At 42.2% G+C, this 10,126-nt stretch overlaps 1 protein-coding gene across 1 annotated transcript; it reads right to left on the bottom strand.

The window, feature by feature from the left end:
- Positions 1-2,530: 2,530 nt before the first annotated feature.
- On the bottom strand, positions 2,531-9,004 carry LOC119725155. The gene is made up of 5 exons (XM_038196516.1): positions 8,944-9,004; positions 7,217-7,603; positions 6,513-6,854; positions 3,285-5,536; positions 2,531-2,887 (listed from the first exon to the last, which is right to left on the bottom strand). The coding sequence occupies exons 1-5, from the start codon at positions 9,002-9,004 to the stop codon at positions 2,600-2,602; spliced, it is 3,330 nt and encodes a 1,109-aa protein (XP_038052444.1). The 3' UTR covers positions 2,531-2,599.
- Between the last annotated feature and the right edge of the window lie 1,122 nt (positions 9,005-10,126).

Genomic DNA, 10,126 nt, shown 5'->3' on the forward strand with positions numbered 1-10,126 from the left:
ATCAAGTTTTTAAAGGCTGGTATGGGATCATTTAGTTTTCATGCATTGTGTTCATGTCGAATAATCATAATACCACTTAAAATCATCCATGCGCTTTAGTGAATTCCTCTTTTTTTCATTAAATGGTCCACAGTATGCGACCGGTGTGTGGCAAATAAAAGACTTCGTTGCGTGCAGAAGACGCACGTGTTTCTTTTCTTGTCATTTAAATGATCTCTTACGTAACAGCAGTAATACAGCAATGCTATCCACGCGCGCACAGACACTCCGCTCTACTGCAGCTATCAACAACTACAGCGATTTTAGCAACATTTGTTGTACATTTTGTATCCTCAACTCTGTGGGCTCCGATACAGGCTAGATGGCGTTTGCTTCTCACAGAGGACGAGTCCACATAGTTTTCTACTTAAAGCTTAGGCAGTTTCCAGGAAATCTTCTACATATTTTGGTAAGCCTCAGCAGTTGCGAGCAACGCTTATATTAATATAGTGCAAGCCTCGGCAGTAGCAGGCAACTTTTATTTCTTTTAAAGCCTTGGCAGAAGCAGGCTAATTTCATCACCAAGATACCCCAGCAAGTGCGTGGTAGAAAAATATTACATATTTACCATACCACTTAAGCACTCTTTATTTCAGAAAATGAGTCAATTGACTGATACATGTACACCTTTATTTCTTGATTCTTCTAAATGACAGCAAGCCAGACGGAATAATTTCACGGGGTGTTTAGTACCCGTACGATCTTTAAACCAAGTAAGCTTTTTGATAATAATTCGATATGTTTCTTTGGGATAAATGCAAATTCCATTAAACGTATACTGTACGTTGCTTGTTCGTGACTACGAGTTGTTTGTGTACCTCACCTCAATTTAATTTTTATATTTGAGGTTGATTTTGGTTTAAAATGTGCTGTATAGTACATCGTATCACTGCCTCCTTGTTTACTAACGAAGTGGCTTATTTTTTAATGTTCTATACTTGGCATACGAATCGGTGAACGTAAACAAAGCTCTATTGTATGTACTTGACACACGAATTACATGTAGCTGGGGCTGTCTTAATGTTTTATGGATACGTTTCTTTTTGATATATTTTGTGTCGATTAGCCTATTGGTGTTTAAACGTTTTATACGGTTTTTTGTTCGATTTGGGGATTTAATTAAAGTACAACTTGCATTATCAGGTGAGTTTACACAGATATTATAGTGTTAAAACTTTTCATACGGTTTTTGTACGATGTGGGATATGATTAACTTGTATTAGGTGAGTTAACACAGATATTTCATAATTGGCGCTTTTTTAATCATTTTTAACGGCTTTTGTACGATTAGTGAGCTAATTAACGTACCGTATAATTAAGGTAAGTTTACTAAGATATACTGCATTGCAAACGCTTACTTGTGGTATTTTACAGTTTATATACTATTTTTATATTACGGCTGAAGTACAAATATATGTACCAACATATACTCAGTTATATTCAATGTTTTTGTGAAGATTTATGGAAATTAATTTACAAATCCACTTAATGATAGCCTTTCTGATGTAAATATCTTGTTACAAGCTTTCTTTGTTTTCTAAATTTTTGTTTTATATTACAATGATATTCATTTGAATTTACACCATATATATCGGAACCTTAAAGTAAGTTTAGGAAAACGCAATCCTATTCAGCGACACTTTCTCTCTGGTAACTGGTATAGCTTCAGTTCGATTTTTAAGCGTGAATTAGTCTGTTACGAAATTGGGATTGGTGGATGTTAGAGACTTGGTGACCAGCGTAGATTTTGGCCAATCAAATGTGATCGGGGGGGGGGGCGAGCAGAGGATTGTATTTTCCAAAACCTTCACTGGTCACCCACTAATGTCCGCCCATCCATTTTTTTTTTAACGAACATAACCGGCACAGACTAATTCATGCTCAAAGTTCATTCGAACTTAAGCTACACAAGTCACAAGAGAGAAAGTGGCAATGGGATAGCGCTATCATTTTTCTAAACAATCAAAACGATAATCGCTGAAGACTATATTAAGCAAAATTAAGTAAAATTACAAATGCGGGTTTTTTTTAGGGAAAAAGGGATATTTTCAATATTTGTTATGCTTGTACGATATAGCATTAAGATGTTACTACTTTATATGACAAAGACGTCTTCGAAAGATACTCAACTGGAATCACCTTTCGACATTGCAATTATAATGGATGATACCATGCCAATGAATGCATTTTTTTGTATACATGTACAACGAAGAGGTATACAAGGGAATCTAAAATGCTTGTGTAACTTCAATTTTATTTCGAAGTGCTCAACATGAAAGAAAACTTCCTGAAGTTGTGATTTTATTATACGATAGCCTAGCTTCATTTGTTATGTTCATGTAGTTTTAGAACTGTATTGCTTTATATGCGTAGGTTAATATGTGACTGTTATTAGAGTAATTGTAAGATCTGCTACCTTTCCAATAAAATTGTTACAGCTACGCGTGTAGTAGGACTACAATCACCTTATTTTTAATGTTTGATCATTTCGATTTCGGACAGAAATTATATTCAACTGGCACCCCAACCAAGTTTCAGCTGGGGCTTTATCAAGTTTAAATCAGAGTTTAGTGTCCTCAGTTTTCGCGTTGACCGATGCTGCTGTCATGCTGGAATGTTTGCTGCCATCTATTGGATGGGATGCTGTTCCCTTCGCGGGCATTCCTTTCCGTCCTCTCAGCTTCGTCTTCCACAAACCCCGCACCCTCTTGTTGAGGCAGAAGGCGATGAAGATGAAGACTCCCTGAAAGTAGTTGAGGATGATGTAGATGTAGTTGAAGACTACGATGCCCGTCACTGATTGAGTCAGGAAGCTAAACACCCAGGTCACGCCAACAAGAGCAGATACCTTAAAAGAACCCCAAGAAAAGAACCAAGTTGTGTTCATTTGCTCTCGATTATAACCATTTTAGCCTCTCAAAACATCTTGAAGATTGTTGAGTGTTGTTACCTAACTTGGGTTTAATCAGGTCATCTATTGTAATGGCTTGATAATTTGACGAAGTCTTTTAGTCTTTAAAATTATCCCAATATTCCCGTATGCGGCATTCTTTCCCAAGACGGGCAGGGGTATAGTACCATAAACGACTTGGTAGCTCAATCCTATTTCCTGGCTGGTTCCGGCACTTAGATTTGTTTCTTTCTAAATTAAATTTCCAAAAGGTTATTCCTTTCAGCAAATAATATCGCTAAAAGAATGGCGGTCTGTCGTCAGGGCGTCTTCATGCTCTCAAAAGGCCTCTTACCTTTACGTAAATAGCAACTTCCGCTTTGACTCCCTTCATCTTCCCTTGCTTCCGGACTGCTTTTGCAGCGTGCCTGCTCCGACGGACAATCACAACGGTTAAGACGAACATGAACAAGTTGAGGAGCAGACACAAGGAACACGGAACCAAAAACACGACCAGACGGACGGAGGCGTCAGTGATCCAGCAAACAGCGCCCTCTGCGTAGATCTTGGGAAGGCTGGTGCAGTTACAGTACTGGAGGATGACACAGATGCTAACTATGACGAAGGGTACGCCCCAGCTTATAGCCATGTACACAGCGAAAGACCGACTGGATCCGGCAGTGCCTCTTGGCACTAACGATGCTAGGGTCCGGGTGACGTCTACAGCAAGCATCGTCATCCACAAGAAAGCAGCCATCCACGCGAAGTGCGCCACCACTGCCCCGAATTCACACGCGGCTTGGTTCTGCGCGAGTATCCCCGAGAGTAGGAAAAGCAAGATGGCGACGAAGAGCGCCGCCACGAGATTCATAATGGACTTACCAGGCGTGTTCCGAAGTTCCGGAAAGACGCAGTAGGTCACGAAAGTTGCGGCCAGAGCGAATAAGGACAGGCAGCTCGCGATAACGGAAATCACCCAGCGGATGTACGGCTCCAAGCCCTCTGGCAGCGGTCCTAGGAAGGAACAAACGACCGCTGTGCCGTCGGGAAAGAGAACATACTCCTCAGGTGATAGGCTTGAACCGGTTGCGACAATCTGGATGATGTCATCCGAAAGGTTCTTGTATTCAGAGTTGTCCAAAGACAGGAGAGACGAGCAGTTCAGGTGAAATATTTTCAGACAGGAAGGAGGTGCATTTAATTTTAAGTACTGCTGTTCTTCTGGAGTATACTTGTACTCTGTTACGGTCAGCAATGTCCCGTTGTACTCAGGGAAGATACCCTTCCCGTCTACGACAGAATCAGCACAAAATGCATTCACCGAAAACGGCACGAAGATTGAAAACGAAGACACGTTGCAAATAAACTGCATTTCAAGTTTAGAGTCATACTGAAAGGCGCCAATGGCGTCCTCCAAATCACCCTCAACTTCGAGAGCTTCATCAACCGTATTCACAAAAATCGCAAGTTGCCATGTGGAATTTGTAGAGTCAGAAGTTGCGTGAATGTTGCCCCTCTCGACGACCATTTTAGCGGTTGAATTTTGTGCAAATTTGTTCAACAAGCAGATGGCTACCAACACGTTTGAACTGTTTCCGAATATCGAGGGACCTGTTGGTGCAGGAACACACTCGTTCTGTCTGATGCGGTATCCCGGTGCGCATATGAGCACGCGGCAGATCTCAAGAAATGGATCGTAGATCTGACCCCCCGAGCAAGTTCTCCCACCGATCGACGAAGAGGAGAACAGGTCAAAGAGAACCTCGATCGTGATGAAACTGTCGTAGGGACTGCAGATAGCCCAGCATGGTCCCCAAGGCGACGGATCACACCCTTCCAAACAAACCTGATCCCTGCAAGAGTTATCAGGAACGATGTTCCTACCATTACACATGGCGCAGTGCGGATTTCGATACCTGATGTTTGAGTCTTCAAGTTTGACGGGCGCGTAGTACGCTTGGCACCCTGCGTCTGTTGGGGTTCCTCTGTACTGTTCAAAACAGATGTCTGTGAGATGAGCAGGGCACTTTCGTATGGCTTCGTGTCCCAGGGGAGGAGAGATGACCCAACCTTTTGATGGCAAGGTTTGATTGAGAGATGGGTACAGCAGTGGTACCGTTGAATCGCGGTCGTTATCGGATCCGGAAACGTCCCACCGTTTCAGTTTGTCCAAAGACCTTCCGTGACAAATGGCGCAGTAGATGTTTTTGAAATCCACTCCTTGCTCGTCATATACCGGTAGCGAGCCAATCACATCTCTGAGATCCACGGGCCTGTGGCATAAGTCGCGTGTTCCTGGGTCCGTCCACGTGATTGGACAATGGTCGATGAGTGCATAACCAATGTGAGTGAACTGACTGCCCGGTAGCCACACGCAGCCAAAGTCTTCAATGGTAAACTCTCCTCTTTCTAGGGTTAGCGCCCCCGGACTGCACGTCCCTTCGTAGTCGTAACAGCAGTCGTCGAATAAGCTGCAAGCGTCGTCGCACTGGCAGTAGTGGAATACGTCATCTCCCGAGTCACTGATTGGATGAATCTGGTTGCATTGATCACCGCATACCTGCTTAGAGCCACATAGATATCCCGGCTCATCAAACTCATCGACTTCTGCAACACGAATGAAAACAAATTACCCAAGGAAGCGATTATATTTAATCTATAACACTGAAACATCAAGTACAACAATCAGAAATTACAGTGGAACAGCGCCCTGGCCAGCACTGTGGGCTTGGATTTCATGACCTATGACCTCCTTAATATTCAGCTAGGTCAAGACATCCGATGTACATTGTGTTCTATCGTTAGGCTTTGTACAAGTGGTGATGATGCATGATGGTACATGACGTTGCATTTCATTTTTAAGTTTCAGATGTTAATTCTTCAATGCTCGTTTTTTTTTGCTGTACCATGAGTAATGCATGTTTGCTTAAGCTATTACGTTTTGATCCGCTCATGCTCCAAACGTGCTGGTTTAATTACTGTCCAAGATTCGTCCTTTTTTTGGGGGGGGTGTTAATAAATAATTCAAAAACTACTCTGGCTGGCGCTTGTTTACTTGACATTAAAATGCATGAATGTTTATCAACCGGTTTTTATTAAAAAATTGTGAACGGCTCCACAAAAAAGGGTATTAAGTCTGAGCATGAGCATTATTGTGTAATGGCCCGCTCAACATTGAGAGGGTGAACATTTTGTCAAAATGTGATTTTCATTTTCACAACCATTTTGTGTGCATCGATCTGTTGTTCTACAACAAAGCCAATTATTTCAAAGCCTGTTTTCTCGGTTGTGTTATTTGAACTCCAAAGAAGTAATTAATATTCAAATACGGTACATCATACATCTCCAGAAAAAGAGGGGTTATGGAGTTTTATTATATTCCAAATGAAAGCTTACATTGTGGGCTTTCCAACCATGTATACAACTCAATTTCACCTTTTTGCGACACAATACCCTTTTTTGTGGAGCCGATAACAAATGTCTTTAAATTGTGGTCACTTTGTTGTTTACTCCATATGAGGTGAAGCACTCCTGTTGGTGCATTTTTAAAATTTATTTTCAAATCAGCGTGAACACTTTTTACCTGTGAAGCATTCCAATGTCACGTAGAATTGGCAGTCTCGGAGCGCGTAGTGATGGCACTCGCTTAGACTCGTCTCGTTCCCGACGCAGCCGATATCCACAAATAACGTGTAGTTGGGTCTGTGTTCAGGCTCCAGCACATCCAGGGGGACGTGTGCGGTGTTGATTGCTTGATCGGAGTGGCCAAGTTCCCGGCAGGCCACGCGGCCCTGCTTGAGTCTGTGGAATATGTTGCCGCAGAGGGCGCTCCACTCGTGCTCCGCTCCGCAACGGCCCTGGAGTAGTTTATTCGACAACGGGTATGTCGCACCCTCTACCAGCCTCAGTTGAAAATCCGGCATTCCTGGGTGAAAAGAAATTTCATATTATTTTCATCATGTAATCAAAAAAAAAAAAAAATTCAGCTCTACGCTTCATTACAACGTGTGTGTTAAATGACAGCGATTTGTGGCCTGGTCAGCTCTTTGGAAACTTTTGATCTATATTCACGTGGGTACGCACGTCTTTATCTTTTTCATGATCAGTATCAAAGTCGTGTTGACTTTAGTTTTACAAAATTTAGTGAATTACATTAATTACAGAGGACGAATAATTGAGAAGAATAATGGAGAAGTTGTGGTTTCTATATGCCTACGCTAGGTTTTGAACTTTGGTGATTTCTTGGCAGGTGATTGGTTTGATTTGTGAAAATTAATATAGAAATACCTGAATATCCACATGTCAGCCACATATCATTGTCATGGATGCACGGCGCCGGTCCGATACTCGGATCCACACTTGAAATCGGATGCAAACTGCATCCACCAAACGTCCAGTCATCCAAATCAGCGGCGCAGGATACCAGGTGACGTTCGCTGGTGACGTTGGCCAGCGACGCATTGTCCGTGCGATGGGGACCAGCGAAGTCATGGCCGCAGGCAAACGGGTACCCGAGCCTCCTGCACATCTGGAATGGGATGGCGTGGCTGAAGGAGGGATTGTTACACACGGCGGTCCAGGGAGAATCTGGGGACCAGCGAATGAGCACCCGGCCCTCGTTGGGGGCGCTGCCGTTTACTAGTTGAATGTCAACTTCATCAATGTTGGTCATAACTGTTAAACGGAATTTGGGAATGAGTATATTTATGTTGAATCGGTTTTATTACCCTTTTCATCTTTGGATATAAAGAATTAGTTCGGCCAAATAGGCCTACATGGATTACTAAAACAATGTATGGAATTTTGTGGCCAAGGCTACACATCGCTGATTCGCTGCCTGATAATGGATTGAACTTGGCCGTCACTGATGAGCTAGGTTTGTACACACTGTAATCACTCAGTGTTACATTGCCAAAGTACATCAGGATAAAAGGATGACTCATTTCGAACGTGTAGTTCGATTGAGCCTCCCCACCTCTGACGTCTGTTTTTTTTTTAAATCATGCGTAGTACAGAGGTCTCGACTTTCAGTACAAACGACGTTAAACTTTAATGTATATTCGCAAGTACAATACCTGCAAGTAATTCATGAAGTTAATATATTTTGATTAACTGTTAACACTGCCAATGTTTCTCACAATTTTCTGAAATGGTACCAATCATAATTAATATGTGACTGAACCTATAAAAGTAAGAAACGTTTGTAAGAACTTAAAAAAACACATTTGCCCTTACCAAATCCTATAAGTGGAAATCTGTATATATTGATTTTTTTTAACCCCCATACGTATCATATCTGTATATAGAAAACTGAGTGATATAAAGAGCTAGTTATATGGCCTTCCTCTGCATGTGCAAACTATTAAGTGGAACGTTGTTCTCAAAATTAATTTCATGGTTCCAGTGACATTTTGTCCTCGAAAACGTCTTTTCCGTTGAAAATCCTCAGACTGTAGCCAGTGGCGTCACCAGACTTTTCAGTCTGGGGGGGCACAGGGGGGGGGGGGCACCAGCATTTGATGGGGGGGGGGGGCACTTAGGTGGATACGGATCGCCGTCCTGGGGGAGGGGTCTCTAAGGGGAGGGGGTGCCCCCTCCCCTTTGGAAAATTTTCGCATACGGAGGATGGGCTAGATGCAAAATGGTGCCACATTTGATGCTAAATTCGATTTGAAGATATCTCCAGAAATTGCTATTTTTGAGGTAATGATTTTAACAACGCGCAGAATTTTGCAGAGGATAGGGGGGCACCAGCATTTGATGGGGGGGCACTCGGGGGGGCACTAGGTTTTCCAGGGGGGGGGGGCACGTGCCCCCCCCCCCCCCCCCCCCCCCCCCCCCCCCTTGGCGACGCCACTGACTGTAGCGCCATCGTCAAAATACAGAATCATGAATGTAACGTACACATTTCCCTATAATATCTGTCGACTACACCTGGTATCGTGGACAGGTGTTCCTGCAACTAAAATACAGACTCTCGATTACAAGTCAAATGTATATTATCGATTCCTTACCCTGCGGTATTGGTTGTGCTTGAATCTCTGCATGCAGCAGAAGCAGTGCCAGTGCTACCATTGTCGAAACCCCGGGCCCTTTCGTCATTTTATTACCGTACATAGTCCTTTGCAGCCCGACAGAATATGCAGTTGTTTTCCTGTTCGCAACGACGCAGAAAAGTGGCCTGTCTGTGCCAATGAGCCCACCAAACTCTTTTTTTCAATTATCACAGTCAATTCAGTAACTTTTGCAAAACGAAAACGACAATACTACGAGGCCAGTTGATCTTTTCTAAAAGTCGCTATATATGTCTGTGTTGCCATATGAGCTGCCAATGTCAATGGCTGTACGTGGTATGCAGAGGTCGTGTTTACCTTCAATATTAGGTGTTTGTCGATTCAAGGTCTGGTTCACAAAGAAGCTATTGTGACAGAACAAGAATGGGAGTCAACTATTATATAGAAGACGTGACCTTTCTAACAATTGGTGAATATTATTTCATAGAGTGTAAACCACTTTTGCTTCTTAGTCGGACGTGACACACATGGAACGGTTTGGGGGAACTGGAGCAAAACAGATGGGTAAATAAATCTCATAAAATAATTTTATCCAGTCAATTAAGTCATCGTGACGTGGCAAAACTTCGATTGTTCTTCATGGACTGCAACTACTCCATGCAATTCGCAAATCTCATTCCATTTATTTTTCTGAAATTAGCAAACAAGTAACGTAAGGGGTAGTGGACAAATATATTGAAAACATAACAAGGTAACTGACATGTTTTACTGATTCCTGTTCATGACACAATTCCTATATAATAATGTGCCTTTATAACTTAGTACAATATGACTATCAATTGACTCTACACTTTTACGATTTCTAATTTTCACAATTAAACTAACCTCCAATTGGCAGATGAAACAATACAATAGCGAATCTACAATGTAGGTTTTAAACACGTTTAAAACGTGTTTACAGATAAACGCGTTTAGGAATGTGTTCAATTATGTGTTCAACGATTATCGATTTTTGCAAACATAAGTGACAATCGCTATAAATCTCTGTTCGTTTTTAAATTTTTATTCATGGTGAAACCATGGCTCCATCATGGCGGGAATAGTAACGTATAAAGCTAAATCACGACAAGTTCTATAGTGTATATAGGTTAGGCCTATCATAGCATTTGAACATTCTACTTAA

This window comes from Patiria miniata, unplaced genomic scaffold (assembly GCF_015706575.1).
Source record: "Patiria miniata isolate m_02_andy unplaced genomic scaffold, ASM1570657v1 HiC_scaffold_18, whole genome shotgun sequence".
NCBI classification, from domain to species: Eukaryota; Metazoa; Echinodermata; class Asteroidea; order Valvatida; family Asterinidae; genus Patiria; species Patiria miniata.

Bases quoted from the DNA above. Each gene is read 5' to 3' on its own strand.
- LOC119725155 (XM_038196516.1), bottom strand. From the start codon at position 9,004: ATGGTAGCACTGGCACTGCTTCTGCTGCATGCAGAGATTCAAGCACAA. The intron at 5,537-6,512 runs GTAAAAAGTGTT...TTCGTGTTGCAG, and splicing joins GACATTGGAATGCTTCACAG to AAGTCGATGAGTTTGATGAG. The intron at 2,888-3,284 runs GTAAGAGGCCTT...GGTTCTTTTAAG, and splicing joins AAGTTGCTATTTACGTAAAG to GTATCTGCTCTTGTTGGCGT.